Source organism: Oncorhynchus mykiss, chromosome 1 (assembly GCF_057628025.1).
Source record: "Oncorhynchus mykiss isolate SJ-2025 chromosome 1, ASM5762802v1, whole genome shotgun sequence".
Lineage (NCBI taxonomy): Eukaryota > Metazoa > Chordata > Actinopteri > Salmoniformes > Salmonidae > Oncorhynchus > Oncorhynchus mykiss.
In genome coordinates this window covers 10,616,698-10,636,163 of record NC_143022.1, presented here as the reverse complement: position 1 = coordinate 10,636,163, position 19,466 = coordinate 10,616,698, and the positions used below count along the sequence as shown (strand labels likewise).

General features: G+C 41.9%; 2 protein-coding genes across 3 annotated transcripts in view; one reads left to right on the top strand and one right to left on the bottom strand.

Moving 5' to 3' along the window:
- LOC110532571 (actin-like protein 6A) overlaps nucleotides 1-14,025 on the top strand; it is a 758,238-nt gene extending 744,213 nt beyond the window's left edge. For both annotated transcript variants that reach the window (XM_090240343.1, XM_090240249.1), the window contains exon 14: nucleotides 13,406-14,025. In XM_090240343.1, coding sequence (XP_090096469.1) covers nucleotides 13,406-13,486 — 81 coding nt within the window. In that variant the 3' untranslated portion in view covers nucleotides 13,487-14,025. The remainder of the gene's footprint in view (nucleotides 1-13,405) is intronic.
- LOC149985389 (uncharacterized) lies at nucleotides 4,273-10,249 on the bottom strand. Its single transcript, XM_090208672.1, has 4 exons — nucleotides 10,119-10,249; nucleotides 4,805-8,243; nucleotides 4,548-4,635; nucleotides 4,273-4,418 (listed from the first exon to the last, which is right to left on the bottom strand). Exons 1-4 carry the CDS (start codon nucleotides 10,247-10,249, stop codon nucleotides 4,273-4,275), a joined length of 3,804 nt encoding a protein of 1,267 aa, XP_090064798.1.
- Nucleotides 14,026-19,466: the final 5,441 nt, after the last annotated feature.

The following is a 19,466-nucleotide window of genomic DNA, read 5'->3' as shown; positions in this document are numbered from 1 at the left end:
ATCATGTTCAGTGTGTTAGTGCTCTCACCACAGCGAAGCAGCAGAGTACCAGTTGAGGTAGGTGCAGGCAGAGCGTAGTAATTAAAGGCAGTGGTAGCCTATCCATCCCCATATCAACACCTGCAGCATCTCATGACACGCGCTCACACTCCCCCATTTACCACAACTTCCAAACTAACTGGACCTAAAACAATGTGTAACTTCGTGGCCATTCCAAGTCAGGATCACACCTAATACAAAGAGCTAGAGGATAAACCACAAATTAATTCATGTTTCCTAAAACAATGTGTAACTTCGTGGCCATTCCAAGTCAGGATCACACCTAATACCAAATAGCTAGAGGATAAACCACAAATAAATTCATGTTTTGTAGGGGGGAGTTGACGATTATGTGGTGGTTGTTTCACTATCGATGATGAAATTGCATTAAATCAAAAGAGTTAGACCCAATGATTTACTGTTCGTAAGGACAGAGTGACTAGTAATATTGAACATTAAGTCGAAATGTAGCTAGGGGAGTTCAAGATCCAAGATCACATTTTCTTTCTATGGATTAGCCCATCAGTCAAGTGTTGGTTGTCCAGTAAAAAACTCAAACTTCGAATTAAGATTATCAATCCGATTCTGTGATCAATGTGAATCTGTGAACAGTCTTGTGAATCTTTACTAGAGTCCCCATTAGCTAACGCTATAACGTTAGCTAATCTTCCTGTGGTCCAACACCAATTGATAAGACATTACAAACAATTACAAATGAAGACTTTACAAACATTTAACAAGTAGACAATACAGACAATTAAAATACCTGACATTCAACATTCAGTTGATGCTTTGTAGGTGATGCAATAGCTGTAAACTATAGAGCTCGTGGCCAAGGTGAGTTAAGTGGCTAGAGTGGTTTCCTGTATGCCCATGCTGCACATAGCCCACCCCAATGCACTAGTTAGCCTAGTAAACAAGCCTATACACCGCGGGTAAATTGCCACTATTCACTGTTACAGTGGTCAGAGATCACAGCCAGAAGCCTACCACCACCAACGGGCTACAACTGTTCAGTATTGTTGTCTAATTTATGGACATCGTCTATGTGACTTTTTTTTTAATTATCAAGTAGGCCCAACACAGTTTCAGAAGATGTAGGTACATTTGACCAATATTCATGTATCCATTTTTCAGTTAGCATGGTCATGTTTCCTTTCACGTGAGAAATATTAACCAAAGCATCATTTTCCCTTGTTTATCTCCTTCAAAATACTGCAAGCAACAGAGCTATATAAATAATGACTGTATTGGCATGAGTCCATACCTTATTATTGACTTCAATTGGAGGTGCAATTCACTCCTTTTGACGAGTAGGCTTGGTCCTCATTTCCAGAGCAAATGTGCAACAGTTCTACACACACATATTTAACTGTCTGTTTTCATTACATCATCAGCTACCTTTGTTACATCACAAAGCCAGCTGGCTAAATCTGGCACATTTACAGAAATACAGTAGATTGTCCCTGTCAAATACATTTGATAAAAAATAAATGTCCAAAACAAACAGTGGTGGAAAAAGTCCTCAGTCAATCAGTTGTAAACAGTATGACTCAAGTAAATGTGAAAGTTGCCCAGTAAAATACTACTTGGGAAGTATTTGGTTTGAAATATTCTCAAATATCAAAAGTAAAAATAATGTAAAAAATTAAGCAAAGCAGACAACACAATTGTATTGCTTTTTTTGAATGTAAGAATAGCCAGGGGCACACTCCAACACTTAGACATAATTTATAAACTAAGCATTTGTCTTTATTGAGTCTGCCAGATCAGAGGTAGGGGATGTTCTCTTGATAAGTGTGTGAATTGGACCATTTTCCTGTCATACAAAGCATTCAAAATGTACTTTTGGGTATCAGGGAAAGTGGATGGAGTCAAAAGTACATTTTTGTCCTTTATGAATGTACTAAAGTTGTCAAAAATATAAATAGTTAAAGTACAGATACCCCCAAAACGATTTAAATCATTTTTACTTAAGTACTTTGCACCACTGAAAACAAACCTTTTCTAATGTCTCTATATCACTGGCTTGCAGGGTTTTCACCATTGACCCTTCATGTAATGGTATCGAAGTTCAAGATCCATCTTGGCTTAATGTAGGTAACAAGTATTGAAGGTGTATAACTTAAACTTTTGTTAGTCAACGTTCACGTTCGTAATGATAGTTTATTACACTTGTCTGAGCAGTCAAACTGGTATGAAAAATATCCCATTCATAATAGAAAAGACAATGTTAAGAATACCTGGAGTGACAATTGATGGAAAGGGTTTACAGCATTACAAAAGTTTGATTAAAAACGGAATATTTATTCACCCACAATTTATTCTTGGCGCACTCTTTCAACTTGAAAATTAAGTTATGTTCAAGGATATTTAGATTTTTGTGGCTTAAAAATAGAGTACAAACTCAGTCTGTACATCACTTTAATATTAATGACCAATGTCAAGGCATCATGATACAGAGAAAGACATACAAATGCTACAGTCTACCAACATCAAATAAATGCTGATGACAGACATATTTATGCAAAAAATGTATTTAGATACAGTCACAAGCTCCAATCTGAATAGCAGCAGGGAGAATATGATGTGGACACCAAGGAACTTAATTCTCAATCCGCTCCACTACAGCCCTGTTGATGTGAATGGGGGAGTGTTCTGCCCTCCTTTTCCTGTAGTCCACGATCATCTCCTTTGTTTTGCTCATGTTGAGGGAGAGGTTGTTGTTCTGGCACCACACTGCCAGGTCTCTGACCTCCTCCCTATAGGCTGTCTCATCATTGTCGGTGATCAGGCCCACCCCTGTTGTGTCGTCAGCAAACTGAATGATGGTGTTGGAGTCATGCTGGCCATGCAGGAGGGGACTATCCCCTGAGGGGCCCCCATGTTGAGGATCAGTGTGGCAGATGTGGTGTTGCCTACCTTTACCACCTTGGGGAGGCCCTTCAGGAAGTCCAGGATCCAGTTGCAGAGGGAGGTGTTCAGTTCCAGGGTCCTTATCTTAGTGATGAGCTTTGTGGGCACTGTGGTGTTGAATGCTGAGCTGTAGTCAATGAACAGCATTCTCACATAGGTGTTCCTTTTGACCAGGTGGAAAAGGGCAGTATAGATCACGATTGATATGGCATCATCTGTGAAGCTGTTGGGGCGGTATGCGAATTGAAGTGGATATATAGGGTTTCTGGGATGATGGTGTTGATGTGAGCCTTGACCAGCCTTTCAAAGGCTATGGGGTAATAGTCATTTAGGCAGGTTACCTTCACTTTCTTGGGCACAGGGACTATGGTGGTCTGTTTGAAACATGTAGGTATTACAGAGGTTGAAAATGTCAGTGAAGACACTTGCCAGTTGGTCCGCGCATGCTCGGAGCACACGTCCTTGTAATCCATCTGACCCCTTGTGAATGTTGACCTTTTTAAAGATTTTGCTCTCATTGGCTACAGAGAGCGTTATCACAGTCGTACCGAACAGCTGATGCTCTCATGCATGCCTCAGTGTTGCTTGCCTTGAAGCGAGCATAAAAGGCACCTAACCCGTCTGGCAGACTTGTGTCACTGGGCAGCTTGCGGCTGGGTTTCCCTTTGTTGTCCGTAATAGTTTGCAAGCCTTGCCACATCCAACGAGCATCAGAACCGGTGTAGTAGGATTCAATCTTAGTCCTGTATTTACGCTTTGTGTTACGCTCGTCGTCGGAATGAGGAGACCAAGGTGCGGCGTGGTAAGTGTACATCTTACTTTATTAGATGAACACCAAAAAAATATATATATATAAACAAACATAATGTTCATAAGTATGATCCCCAATCAGAGACAACGATAGACAGCTGCCTCTGATTGGGAACCATACCAGTCCAAACAAAGAAATAGATCACCTAGATTGCCCACCCTAGTCACACCCTGACCTAACCAACCACTTTGCCTATTTGATGGTTAGTCTGAGGGCATAGCAGGATTTCATATAAGTGTCTGGATTAGTGTCCCGCTCCTTGAAAGAAGCAGCTCTAGCCTTTAGCGCGGTGTGGATGTTGCCTGTAATCCATGGCTTCTGTCGGGGATATGTACATACGGTCACTGTGGGCACGATGTTGTCGATCCACTTATTGATGTAGCCTGTGACTGAGGTGGTATACTCCTCAATGCATGTGGATGAATCGCAGAACATATTACAGTCTGTGCTAGCAAAACAGTCAATATATGACAATAAATGAATGCAATCTCATTTAATGAGGAAAATTATCTTGGGTTGGAGAAGCTTCTAGTGATGGCTCTATACATTCTGGTGAAAAGGGAGGGTTTGCGACTCTTCTCTTCAGGTGGGAAGGAATATGCGATGTCATTTCCCTCTGGAGCAAAGGAGCCATGAGAATTTGTCCTCGACTCTGCAAAGAAAGACCATCCAGTATGTCATGGGTAACAATTCAGAGCAGAGTGCAATGTCTTTCCAAATGAATTAGTTGAACGCTAAAGTAATAATATCTTGGTCTTGAATGAGCAGCAGCAGGGCTTACCTGTAAAGTACACAGTAGGGGAAGTGTTCTGAGGCTGGTACTCCATAGACTTTTGAGGACAGTGGTCCTTTCTAACTTTCTTGGAACCCTGTTTGGTGGGAAAAGGCACATTAAAACAAACTGTTATATATCTTAAAGTACAGTATGTCAACTGGAAAAATGCAATACAATGCTAAAATACTGAATTATATAAACAAATAATATCTCATACATTCAAAAGCAGTGTTATTCATGAAAAATCTGTACTTGTACTATACCTTTATGTTAAAGCATATCTTGCTGAACATGGTTTTCTTGCTTTTCTTGGACTTGAAGATGGGGATCTGCTCTCCAGTACTGCTGGTGCTATCCCTTACCAAATCCAACATCCCTTCTACAATGTCACTGGTGGCCATGCTGGTACCGGACTCAAAAGAACATTTGGCATTGGCTTTGGTGATCATTTGATGACTTGAGCCAACTGATAAGGCATCCATCATTTTGTTGACCATGACCTTCGTGAGCTGATTCATTGTGTCACTATCCTCTGGCTTGCTCTGATTGAGCTGGATAGGAAAGACCATGCAAGTAGAGGTGCTTGGTTCATTCTGGACTGAAACATCAATGTTGATATTTTCAAACTCATCTAACCACTGTTTTAGGAAGCCCTTCACTGTCTCTTCAGCAAATATCTGGAGAAGCTGAGAGGAGAGCTTCTTGGATATGGCACATTGTTCCTTTCCCCATTTCAGCCTTGAAAGAATGGAGTCTGAAACACTTCTGGCTGCTGCCAATGTTAAGACCTGTGGAGTGCTGTGGCTGTCCTGAAGGGCTATCACTTTATCCACAAATTCATGACTGAAAATGTGGATGGTCCCAGTGGAAATGATTTTTCTCAATTTCCTAACAGCAGATCGGAGGTCGTCAGGATGAGAAGCACCCTGTCCATCTTCCTGTGTGTTCTCAACACTTTCCACCATTTCGTCCACTACCACCCCAGCAGCTTGCCTGACTTTGTCCACAAAGGATGGGGGAAGTAAGTTCTCTGTGTGAAACAAGTCCTGAATGATCATGTTTCTTACAATGGGAAAGTCACTCTGAGCAGATAATTCAGTGGGGATGGGAGTACCGGGCAAGGTGAAGTCCCATTCTGACTGCTTTGATTTTGAAGTAGGTGTTAGAGAGATGGAGGAGCGTGAAGAAGAGGTATTTCTTGTATTTTGGCTGTCAGCACTCCTACAACGGATCGTGCCAATATCCTCCAGCATGGATCCTGAGAGCTTAGTGGTTTTAGGTAGTAATTTGTGCGGAATGTCCACACAGGCATCGTTTCCACCAGGTGTAACACTGCTCTGGTTGACCTCAAGATGGCAGAGACTTGCTCTTTGTGAAGCAGGACTGCTTTGATATGTAAATATTTGGATTGAACCAAGTGTTGTGTCTGACATTTGAAGATCTTTTCTGAGAAACTCCGTAATCTTACTTTGCAGACTGTAGTAGATGTTACGAGCAACAGACCAGATTATTTTCTCAGAAACCTGTCCAGAGGTGAGTAGGGAGGTTCCAGATACCATGTCAGATGATTGGGTCGTCTGGGTGAGCTCCTGCAGATCTTTCACTATGGTTTGTATAATATCAGTAGATGTAGATACAGACTGGAGGTACTTATCTGTTGTACCTTCCTCCACAATGTTAAATGATCTAGAGAGGACCTCACTCACTCCTTTCTCAGCTTTGGTTTGGAACTCATGACTAGAAAGTTTTTGGAGGCTCTTTGTTGAAAGACTGTGGGAAGATGCAATGCCTTTGGAGGCAGCCGTGCTGCAATCTAGACTTACTGGAGAGGTTCGCTCAGGAGAACCTTGGAGACGTTCAAACATGTCTTCACATGGTGTTGGGGACCTTGACAAGGAGATGTCCTTCAGCTGAGACAGAACACCACCTACCAATATGTTGACCTCAAGGGACATATCAGATATTTTCTTTCCTACTGTGGAGAAGCAAGGTGCATTTGATGTCTGATCCTCGCATGAGGTCAAGATTGTTGAAATGACCTGTTTGGTACTATTGTTCATTAGACCCTCGTCTGTTTCAGTCCAGAGAAGTTTTGAACTCTCGCTGACACCCATGTGTAGAGTCACTTCCTGATTCAAACTGTGCAAGTGAGGCACACTCTTACTAGCTTGCGTCAAGTTCTGGCTTGCCAAACCAAGGTACTCCTTAGTCACAAGATGTCCAGAGTCCTCTGTGGGTGTATGGCTAGACATTCTTCTCTGCACGTCTGACCTCCGCCGGTGAATGGTGAAGCCCTTTAATGTCTTCTTAATATTTTTATATAAACTAGTGGTAGCAGACCAGATCCTGTTCTTTCGCTTTTGTGCATTTTCCTGGAGGTCAGGTTCTCTCTCCTCTACTTCTGCAGGTTGCGCCAAGCTCTGCAGGTCTTCCACAAATGTGTCAATGATGCCAAAGGCAGCAGAATCCGCACAAATATCCTTTGACAAGGTTCTCTGGTTTTGAACGGAACAAGACCTGGATGCTACAGAATAAGCAGGCTTTGTACTAGTTAAGCTACTGTTGGACTTTTTAACTAGGAACTCACTCACTGCTTGAGTGGTGTCTCTCTTGAATTCCTCACTTGATAGTTGTTTCATGCAATCTAACAGACTGGTCAAAGAAGCTGTGGCCTTACTTCTGCTGTCCTCAATTTGACAGGGGAACTCATATACTATTGGTGATGAGGCCCTGGAATGGGAGATATCCCCAAGCTGAGCCAGAACGCCCTCTACAAATTGTTGTCTCTCAATAGAGAAGTCTGATCCTTTTTCTCCAACAGTGTACAGGGGGTCCTCCTTTGACATCTCAGTCTTGTACAAGACCAGAAGCTCTGAGATGACTTCTTTGGTGCAAGTTGTGATGTTGTCATCAGATGTGACAATGCTCTTTAGGGCAAATCTCTGAAGCTTGCCGAAATAATCTTTCAAGTTGTTTTGGATGCTGTGGTAAATGTGAACAGCAGCAGACCAGGCACTCTTCTGTTGGGGACTCTCTTCAGATTCAGCCAAGGACTTCATATCTGACACGAAAGTCTTAACAACTACTGACGCCGCTGAGCCCACTGGGTAAATTGACTCTGTCTTTACAATGCCAGACAATGTTTGACCTGATACAGCACCTGTTAACTCAGACTGAACGACTGAACTAGGAAAGCTCAAACTACTGACTTTTTTGGCAAGAACTCCACTCACTGCTTGTATTGCTGATGTTTGAAACTCCCGGCTGGAGAGTTTTTGGATGCTCTTAGATGTGAGCGTGCAGGAGGAACCAGATTCACCAATATTGTAGCTGCTCTCGTATTTCCTTATCAGGGCATCAAGATCGTCAATGAAGCCAACATGCGATGCCAAAAACGTGATCTTGTCCTTCAGATCTTTCAGCAAATTCTGTTCGTTCTCGTCAACAAAAGCCACCATTGTGTCAGAGATCATGGTCATTACTTGCCCTGTTAGACTCTTGCTCTCTTGGTCAACTTTTTCAAGTTTAGCAGCCAGCTCTCTCACCATGCTCTCAGTCACCTTGGTCTGTGAGTCTCCCCTTACCGGTGTCACTTGAGAGGTTTGGCTAGCGGAGGCACTCTTAACGACTACTGATACGGCCGACTTGACATCTTTAATCACTTCTGCCATTACAGCAGGGGTCATCTTCGGAGAGCCTGCACTTCCAGATGGAGAATTGGACATGCATGCAAGTTTGGAGAGAGAACCTTGCAGGCTGTCCTGCACACAGGTGATGAGGGTGTCCTCTGAGACACCTAAGAGGACTTGTAGCGAGTCAGAGTTGGTTGTCTTCTTCTGCACATCAGACAGAGAGGTTCTTGAAAAAAAAAACAGAAATCATCACAGTCAAACAAATAATATGTAATGCTGTGAGGAACGTTGCTCTGGTGGAGGTGTGTCAAACACATCTGCACCATTGAAAATAGTGGGGGAATCGTTGCTTTTGCTCTGGGAAAACACCTTAGTGTGGTGGAGGTGTGTCAACCACATCTAATAATAAAAATTTATAATTTATTCAACTTCTATAGTTCTTTTCATTACAGAAAGATAAAAGAGAAAAGCTTCTGCCGGTTTGGAGAAGAAAAAAAAAGACTAAATTATTCTGTTTTAAAGTCAAATAATATGATAAATTAGAGTACTTTTTTTGTATAAGTAATTTGTATTGAAACTGGCTTGTACAGTTGAAGTCGGAAGTTTACATACACTTAGATTGAAGTCATTAAAAGTCGTTTTTCAACCACTCCACAAATTCCTTGTTAACAAACTCTAGTTTTGGCAAGTCGGTTAGGACATCTACTTTGTGCATGACACAAGTAATTTTTCCAACAATTGTTTACAGACAGATTAGTTAACTTATAAATCACTGTATCTCAATTCCAGTGGGTCAGAAGTTTACATGCACTAAGTTGACTGTGCCTTTAAACAGCTTGGAAAATTCCAGAAAAGGATGTCGTGGCTTTAGAAGCTTATGTTAGGCTAATTGACATCATTTGAGTCTGTGGATGTATTTCAAGGCCAACCTTCAAACTCAGTGCCTCTTCGCTTGACATCATGAGAAAATCAAAAGAAATCAGCCAAGACCACAGAAAAAGAATGGGTTCATCCTTGGGAGCAATTTCCAAATGGCTGAAGGTACCACGTTCATCTGTACAAACAATAGTACGCAAGTATAAACACCATGGGACCACACAGCTGTGGGTGGGTGAGGCTTGCAAGCCAAAGAACACCATCCCAACCGTGAAGCACGGGGGTAGCAGAATCATGTTGTGGGGGTGCTTTGCTGCAGGAGGGTCTAGTGCACTTCACAAAATAGATAGCATCATGAGGATGGACAATTATGTGGATATATTGAAGCAACATCTCAAGACTTCAGTCAGGAAGTTAAAGCTTGGTCGCAAATGGGTCTTCCAAATGGACATGACCCCAAGCATACTTCCAAAGTTGTGGCAAAATGACTTAAGAACAACAAAGTCAAGGTATTGGAGTGGCCATCACAAAGCCCTGACCTCAATCCTATAGAACATTTGTGGGCAGAACTGAAAAAGCTTGTGCGAGCAAGGAGGCCTACAAACCTGACTCAGTCATACCAGCTCTGTCAGGAGGAATGGGCCAAAATTCTCCCAATTTATTGTGGGAAGCTTGTGGAAGGCTACCCAAAACATTTGACCCAAGTTAAACAATTTAAAGGCAATGCTACCAAATACTATTTGAGTGTATGTAAACTTCTGACCCACTGGGAATGTGAAGAAAGAAATAAAAGCTGAAATAAATGATTATTTCTTCTTCTATTATTCTGACATTTCACATTCTTAAAATAAAGTGGTGATCCTAACTGACCTAAAACAGGGATTAAATGTCAGGAATTGTGAAAAACTGAGTTTAAATGTACTTGGCTAAGGTGTATGTAAACTCCGAATTCAACTTTATATGGCCATATCTATCCTCTAAAAAAAATGTGAAATTGCTATAAACATCAAATACTGTTTAAGGACAATCATAAATAAAAGGCAGTATTGAAGAATGGTTACAGACATACCTCATGGCTGGCTTGGGCAATGGTTTTGGGCAGTAGCTTCCACTGCCCAGACTGCCCATCTCCTTAGTCAGGTAAATCTCCTTGAACTTAAGTTGTTGTGATTCCTGCTCTTCTTCCTCTTCCTGATCCATACAGTTGGAGGAAGGGTAGGGAGTCGGGATGCGAAAGCTATTGTAAGACTTTCGACTGCCTGGCCTCTTAGGTACACCAGCCTCAGTAAATCTCACGCGGGACTTGGTGTTAACCTTATTGTCTAACAGACTGGTGAGTGACGCTGTGAGAGATTTCTGTGGCAATGGAGAGGAGGCAGCATCTTGGATGCCCAGTAGTTCGTAAAGACCTGGGATGATGATCTGCATCAGCTTGTCCGATAAAAACTGGACAATCCTCAGACACAAGCCGGCAAGCTGTTGTTTTGTCAGCTGTATTCCAGAAACAGAAGAAGTGTTTTAAAATGTTGCATAGTGCGTCTTTCAAAAGCTTATGAACAAGGCTAAACATTCAGTGATCATTGTATTCTAAATAAGCTTTCAGATCTTACCGGGTCAGAAATGCCATTACGAATCCTACTCCATTGCCTGAAAATTATTCATATGAATTATTCATATTAATAGTATTAATATTGTCAGTCAGTCAGTAGAAAAATGTCGGTCAGTAGAGTCATCAGATTAAACAGTATTTTACACATGCTTTGTAGCAATTGTTTTGACAACATTGTGGTGTGATGTAACTTTTTCCGCAATGGAAATGTAGTTGATGAATCTGCTTTCATACAATCCTTTACAGGTTTGATAGTAGTACTGTACCAAAGAAAATAGAACATACTCCTCAGTTAGGTTCTGCAGGAAGTTGATAATCAGTGAAAAAGACTCAAGATTTTTCGCACTGTTGAGGCTCTCTTCTTCTGTGGTTTCCACAGTGCTGCTTTGCTTCTGGTAGAAATCAACATTATGAGTCTCAAATAATGGCACCAACAGAGTCAAACTTAACATATACAACAAATATCATACTGAAAGAACTTATGAACCGTTAGAGTGGAGGAGCATTGGCAACGTTGGACAAATTTAAACAACTGAAACACAACAGAGATGGTTGTGGTACGTCAACATTGCCAATGATAGCATCACTATAACATTTTATTGGATTAATGTTGTAATATGAAATGACAAGGTCAACTTACCATCTCATTGACAGCTTCAGAGGTCAGGTGGTCATCCATCACACAGACAGGCAGGTCTAGAGACTGGGACAAGGCTCTATGGTCATAACCAGGAGAGAATGGAAACATCAGAGCAGTCCCAATGGCAGAATCTAACCACTGTCTTCATGTCAAATACTCACTTTGTAGTTAATACATGGCCACAAATAATGAGGGGTTCAAATAGATCGGCTGGGGACTTGACCCTACAAATGACTCCATGAATGACGCCTGACCTGCCCCATAACAAGTTCTTTCTTATTAGTCTGTCTCTCTTATTCTCCACACAAATATCTAACTGGACAGAGTGTAAGTGGCCTTACCTGACTGTCTCAGTGTCAGAAACATCATAGTCTTGTTGTTCTATGTCCTCCAGGGACATCTCAGCTACAGCAGACGGGGCAAAGCCCGGGATGATCTCTCAAACTGAAAATAATGACTGTTTATGTGAACTGAACCATTTACAGTGGCTTGCGAAAGTATTCACCCCCCTTGGCATTTTCCCTATTTTGTTGCCTTATAACCTGGAATTAAAATAGATTTTTGCACTGTCAACTGTGGGACCTTAGGTATGTGCCTTTCCAAATCATGTCCAATCAATTGAATTTACCACAGGTGGACTCCAATCATGTTGTAGAAATACCTCAAGGATGATCAAGGGAAACAGGATGCACCGGTGCTCAATTTCGAGTCTCATAGCTAAGGGTTTGAATACTTATGTAAATAAGGTATTTCTGTTTTTTTCCGTTTTAAATTGCAAAAATGTCTAAAAAACTGTTTTTGCTTTGTCATTATAGGATATTGTGTGTAGATTGATGAGGAAAATGTTGTATGTAATCCATTTTAGAATAAGGCTGTAATGTAAAAAATGAAATGTGTAAAAAGTCAAGGGGTCTGAATACTTTCCAAATGCACTGAAGCAGTCTATAAGATATATCTTATTACAGTTTAGGCCTACCTTGTTATTTTCTTCCATCTGGCAATATCATATTAATGGATTAAATCTATTTAGTTTGTTTTGTTGCTAGTATTTTTATTAATTGTTTGAAAATACAAGTATTATCTACTTTCTGAAGGACAGCCAAGTTGATAGGCAACATAGAACCTACAAACAATTATGACATCATTGGAACACATGCACGTGTCACAAACACCTTTAGCCCAAAAAAGCAGTGTAGCAGTGCTGCCCAAGCTGGGGGCGATACACTTTTATTAGGCTTTTAATCAGATTCACAAACAATGCTCTACTTGAAGTCAATGAGTAAACATGTAGCAACATGGCTGAGCTTTAACGTGTAAGTAGAAGTTGACACTAACCATATGTATAATCCTAAAATGCTTGCCCTGAATACCAGTCTAGAACCCAGGTATGTCTCCTGCTATTTATAGTATCTTTCAAGTACATCTTATTACAGTTTAGGCCTACCTTATTATTTTATTCCATCTAGCAATATCATTTTAAGGGCAAATACACACACATGTGTTGTAGGCCAATGAACTCCATAGTTTTAATTTTTTAATAAGGAAGGGGAATTCTGTAACAGGTTATGACATCAAAGGTATGGCAGCTATGGAGAATCATTTTCAAAACAATGTCCAAAACGGGAAATCATTGGATGTGATTCATTCGATTCTATGCAATTTCATCTTTGAGGACTGACATGGAAGCAACCATTACACAACCCTGAACTCAATAACCCCACCCCAGTTTCAGAAGAGATATCAAACCATATCTAGTCATATTGTATTACATTCACCCAGGCTGTGCCTGGACACTGATGGATGGCTATATGGAGCATCCTTGTCCATCATGTTCAGTGTGTTAGTGCTCTCACCACAGCGAGGCAGCAGCCTCCACTGAGCAGCTCAGCAGCCTTAGCAGCCTCCATTGATATATACTTATACTGTATTGCAATGCTTCTGGTCTCTTGCACACTATGATTTGTCTATTTGTTTTGGGATTTGTGTGTTGGCCTGTTTTGAAATAGTTTGATAATAACCTACTACTTTGACCTAATGCACTTCATCAATGATGGTGGTTGTATTGTTTGGGATTTGTACTGATAAGCATCATGTTGTCTTACTCTAGGGAACTTTCCAGCAAATGTGGATCTCAAAACAGGAGTACGAAGAGGGCGGGAAGCAGTGCGTAGACAGGAAGTGCCCTTGATCGACCACCAACAGCATCTTCTGCCTCCAGAACTCACAATAACATGTCTAGTTTAACCTTTTACTGTGAGCTCAGGAACACCCAAGGACGGTAGTTCTGTCGATTTAAAAAAAGTTTTTTTTCAAACTGGATAATGGAATCTGCCTTTATCATTTTTTGTAGAAAACATGAACTATAACGAACCGTGTCACATATTCCATTGCTATGAAAAGGGTGAAAGGCTGAGTTCCTTTTGACTCCATCTTCAGTATGCCATTTTCAGTTTGTTTATGGACCTTATATTCTGATCTCAACCTTGTTGACAGGTAAGAAACACTTGGTTAGTGTATGTGTCTTATCCAATGGGTTGTCAGGTGAACGTTGAAGATGCTTCTTGGAGGTGATCTAATGATGTCATTGAATCGATGTCATTGAGTTGCTCACTGGACAAGACAATTATTCACTGAAAATTAAATCTGTCTTTCATTTCACTTATGTTGATACTTGATTGGCTATTTGCTGTCTTTTGAAAATACAAAAATAAATATAACTGTTTTATGAAGCACTTGTAGACATTCGTTGTTTTCAAAATCATATTTTCAGCAAAACAGATACATACTTTTACAATATGACATCAAATCAAATAAACATAAAATAAGTGATATGTAAATGATTGTCAAAAGGCTCCAACCACCCAAGTCATAGACTGTTCACTCTGCTACCACACGGCAAGCGATACGAGAGCACCAAGTCTGGGACAAAAGGCTCCTTAACAGCTTCTACCCCCAAGTCATTAGACTAGTGAACAGCTTCCACCCCCAAGTCATTAGACTGCTGAACAGCTTCTACCCCAAAGTCATTAGACTGCTGAACAGCTTCTACCCCCAAGTCATTAGACTGCTGAACAGCTTCCACCCCCAAGTCATTAGACTGCTGAACAGCTTCCACCCCAAAGCCATTGGAATGCTGAACAGCTTCTACCCCCAAGTCATTAGACTGCTGAACAGCTTCTACCCCCAAGTCATTAGACTGCTGAACAGCTTCTACCCCCAAGCCATAAGACTGCTGAACAGCTTCTACCCCCAAGCCATAAGACTGCTGAACAGCTTCTACCCCCAAGCCATAAGACTGCTGAACAGCTTCTACCCCCAAGCCATAAGACTGCTGAACAGCTTCTACCCCCAAGTCATTAGACTGCTGAACAGCTTCTACCCCCAAGTCATTAGACTGCTGAACAGCTTCTACCCCCAAGCCATTAGACTGCTGAACAGCTTCTACCCCCAAGCCATAAGACTGCTGAACAGCTTCTACCCCCAAGCCATAAGACTGCTGAACAGCTTCTACCCCCAAGCCATAAGACTGCTGAACAGCTTCTACCCCCAAGCCATAAGACTGCTGAACAGCTTCTACCCCCAAGCCATAAGACTGCTGAACAGCTTCTACCCCCAAGCCATTAGACTGCTGAACAGCTTCTACCCCCAAGCCATCAGACTGATGAACAGCTTCCACCCCCAAGTCATTAGACTGCTGAACAGCTTCTACCCCCAAGCCATTAGACTGATGAACGTTAATTAAATGGCCACCTGCACTATTTGCATTGATCCCCTTTGTTATTGATGTATTTTTCTAATTGTTTTCCACTGACTCTCTTGAGTTGGCTCGATGCACACTCACTACACTCTACCCACACATTCACTGTGACACTGACCGACTTTCACACTAGCTGCTGCTACTGTGTTTATTATCTATCCTGATTGCCTAGTCACTTTTACCCTTACCTACATGTACATACTGTATTACCTCAACTACCTCGCACATTGACTCGGTACTGGTACTCCTTGTATATAGCCTTGTTATTGTTATTGTGTTACTATTTAGAAAATATGTTCTTACTTTTTAACTCTGCATTGTTGGGAATGGGCTCGTAATAAAGCATCTCACAGTTGTTTTCGGCGTATGTGACCAATACGATTAGATTCTCATCTGAACAAATGAATGCTCTCGTTGTTTATAATGAGGAATTTATTTAAATAATTTGGTTTTCCTTGAAGATTTGAATGTGCTGAGAAAGCCTTTCGTGATGGATCTAGACAATCTGGTGAAAAGGGAGGGTTTGCGACTCTTCTCTTCAAGTGGGAAGGACGATGCGATATCATAAATTCCCTCTGGAGAAAAGGAGCCATGAGATGTTGTCATCGTCTCTGCAACGAAAGACCATCCAGCATGCCATCAATTTACATTTTTACTCATTTATCAGACACTCTTATCCAGAGAGACTTACAAGGAGCAATTAGGATGAAGTGCCTTGCTCAAGAGCACATTGACAGATTTTGCCTCGTGAACTCAGGGATTCTGAACCAGCAACCTATCGGTTACTGGCCCAACCTCTTAACCCACTAGGCTACCACCCAGCCCACAGTACAGTATGTCATAGGTAACAACTCAGAGGAGTACAATGTCTTTCCAAATGAATTAGTGGAATGGTAAAGGGATAATGTCTCAGTCTTGACTGAGCAGCAGCCTAAACAGCAGCAGGGCTTACCTGTAAAGTACACAGTAGGGGAAATGTTCTGAGGCTGGTACTCCAGAGACTCTTGAGGACAGAGGTTCTTACTAACATTCTTGGAACCCTGGTTGGTGGGAAAAGGCACATTAAAACAAACTTACATTTTTTTGATATCTTAAAGTACAGCATATCAACTGAAAAGAACCAGTGCAATGCCATGACACAAATAATCATATAAAAGGTCAACAGCAGTGTTATTCATGAAAGATGTATGTGTACTATACCTTTGTATTGAAGGTGAGGACCTGCTCTCCAGTACTGCTGATGGTATCCCTTTCCAAATCAAACACGCCTTCTACAATGTCACTGGTGGCCACGCTGGTAGCGGACTCAAAATAACATTTAGCAGTGGCTTTGGTGATCATTTGAAGAATGACCATGCAAGTAGAAGTCTTTGGATCGTTCTGGACTGAAACATCAAAGTTTATGTTTTCATACTCATCTGACCACTGTCTCAGGAAGCACTTCACTGTCTCTTCAGCAAATATCTGGAGAAGCTGAGAGGAGAGCTCCTTGGATATGGCACATTGTTCATTTCCCCATTTCAGCCTTGAAAGAATGGAGTCTGAAGCACTTTTGGCTGCTTCCAATGTTAAGACCTGTGGAGTGCTGTGGCTGTCCTGAAGGGCTATCACTTTATCCAACAATTCATGGCTGAAAATGTGGATGGTCCAAGTGGAAATTATTTTTCTCAATTTCCTAACAGCAGATCGGAGGTCGTCAAGATGTGAAGCACCCTGTCCATTTTCCTGTGTGTTCTCAACACTTTCCACCATAATGTCCACTACCACCCCAGCAGCTTGCCTGACTTTGTCCACAAAGGTTACAGGAAGTAAGTCCTCTGTGTGAAAGAAGTCCTCAATGATTGTGTTTCTAACAATGGGAAAGTCAATCTGAGCAGGAAACTCAGTGGGGATGGGAGTCCCGGGTAAAGCAAAGTGCCATTTCGACTGCCTTAATTTTGAAGTAGGTGTTAGAGAGATAGAAGAGCGTGAAGAAGAGGTATTTCTTGTATTTTGGCTGTCAGCACTCCTACAACGGATCGTGCCAATATCCTCCAGCATGGATCCTGAGAGCTCAGTAGTTTTAGGTAGTAATTTGTGCGGAATGTCCACACAGGCATCGTTTCCACCAGGTGTAACACTGCTCTGGTTGACCTCAAGATGGCAGAGACTTGCTCTTTGTGAAGCAAGACTGCTTTGATATGTAAATATTTGGATTGAACCAAGTGTTGTGTCTGATCTTTGAAGATCTTTTCTGAGAAACTCCGTAATCTTACTTTGCAGACTGTAGTAGATGTTACGAGCAACAGACCAGATTCTTTTCTCAGAAACCTGTCCAGTGGTGAGCAGGGAGGTTCCAGATACCATGTCAGATGATTGGGTGGTCTGGGTGAGCTCCTGCTGGTCTTTCACCATGGTTTGTATAATATCAGTAGATGTGGTGGATGTAGATACAGACTGGAGGTACTTATCTGTTGTACCGTCCTCCACAATGTTAAATGATCTAGAGATGACATCACTCACTCCTTTCTCAGCTTTGGTTTGGAACTCATGACTAGAGAGTTTTTGGAGGCTCTTTGTTGAAAGACTGTGGGAAGATGCAATGCCTTTGGAGGCAGCCGTGCTGCAATCTAGACTTACTGGAGAGGTTCGCTCAGGAGAACCTTGGAGATGTTCAAACATGTCTTCACATGGTGTTGGGGACCTTGACAAGGAGATGTCCTTCAGCTGAGACAGAACACCACCTACCAACATGTTGACCTCAAGGGACATATCAGATATTTTCTTTCCTACTGTCGAGAAGCAAGGTGCATTTGATGCCTGATCCTCGCATGAGGTCAAGATTGTTGAAATGACCTCTTTGGTACTATTGGTCAGTAGAGCCTCGTCTGTTTCAGTCCAGAGAAGTTTTGAACTCTCGCTGACACCCCTGTGTAGAGCCACTTCAAGGTTCAAACTGTGCAAGTGAGGCACACTCTTACTAGCTTGCCTCAAGTCCTGGCTTGCCAAACAAATGTGCTCCTTAGTCCCAAGATGTCCAGAGTCCTCTGTGGGTATATGAGTAGACATTCTGCTCAGCATGTCTGACCTCCGCTGATGAATGATGAAGTCCTTTAATGTCTTCTGAATATTGTTATATAAACTAGTGGTAGCAGACCAGATCCTCCTCTGAAGCTTTTGTGCATTTTCCTGGAGGTCAGGTTCTCTCTCCTCTACTTCTGCAGGTTGCGCCGAGCTCTGCAGGTCTTCCACAAATGTTTCAATGATGCCAAAGGCAGCAGAATCCGCACAAATATCCTTTGACCATGTGTACTGGTTTTGAATGGAACAAGACCTGGATGCTACAGAATAAGCAGGCTTTGCACTAGTTAAGCTACTGGTGGACTTTTTAACTAGGAACTCACTCACTGCTTGAGTGGCATTTCTCTTAAATTCCTCACTTGAGAGTTTTCTAATACAATCTAACAGACTGGTCAAAGAAGCTGTGGCCTTACTTCTGCTGTCCTCAATTTGACAGGGGAACTCACATACTATTGGTGATGAGGCCCTGGAATGGGCAATATCCCCAAGCTGAGCCAGAACACCCTCTACAAATTTCTCTCTCTCAATAGAGAAGCCTGATCCTTTTTCTCCAACAGTGTACAGGGTGTCCTCCTTTGACATCTCAGTGTTGTACAAGACCAGAAGCTCTGAGATGACTTCTTTGGTGCAAGTTGTCAGAAGGAGCTTGCTTTCTTCTGACTCAGTTTTTGCCCAAAGAAGTTTTGAGCTCTCACTTAGGCCTCTTTGTAAAGTAACTGCACCAGTGGACTCTGGCAACTGAGGCTCACTCTTACTGGGCCTATATGTCATGTCTAAGCAAGGAAGTGGAACTGTCTCCTTGAACTCAGCATTTGTGATGTTATCATCAGATGTGACAATGCTCTTTAAGGCACATCGCTGAAGCTTGCCGAAATAATCTTTCAAGTTGTTTTGGATGCTGTGGTAAATGTGAACAGCAGCAGACCAGGCACTCTTCTGTTGGGGACTCTCTTCAGATTCAGCCAAGGACTTCATATCTGACACGAAAGTCTTAACAACTACTGACGCTGTTGAGCCCACTGGGTGAATTGACTCTGTCTTTACAATGCCAGACAATGTTTGACCTGATACAGCACCTGTTAACTCAGACTGAACGACTGAACTAGGAAAGCTCAAACTACTGACTTTTTTGTCAAGAACTCCACTCACTGCTTGTATTGCTGATGTTTGAAACTCCCGGCTAGAGAGTTTTTGGATGCTCTTAGATGTGAGCGTGCAGGAGGAACCAGATTCACTAATATTGTAGCTGCTCTCGTATTTCCTTATCAGGGCATCAAGATCCTCAATGAAGCCAACATGCGATGCCAAAAACGTGATCTTGTCCTTCAGATCTTCCAGCAAATTCTGTTGG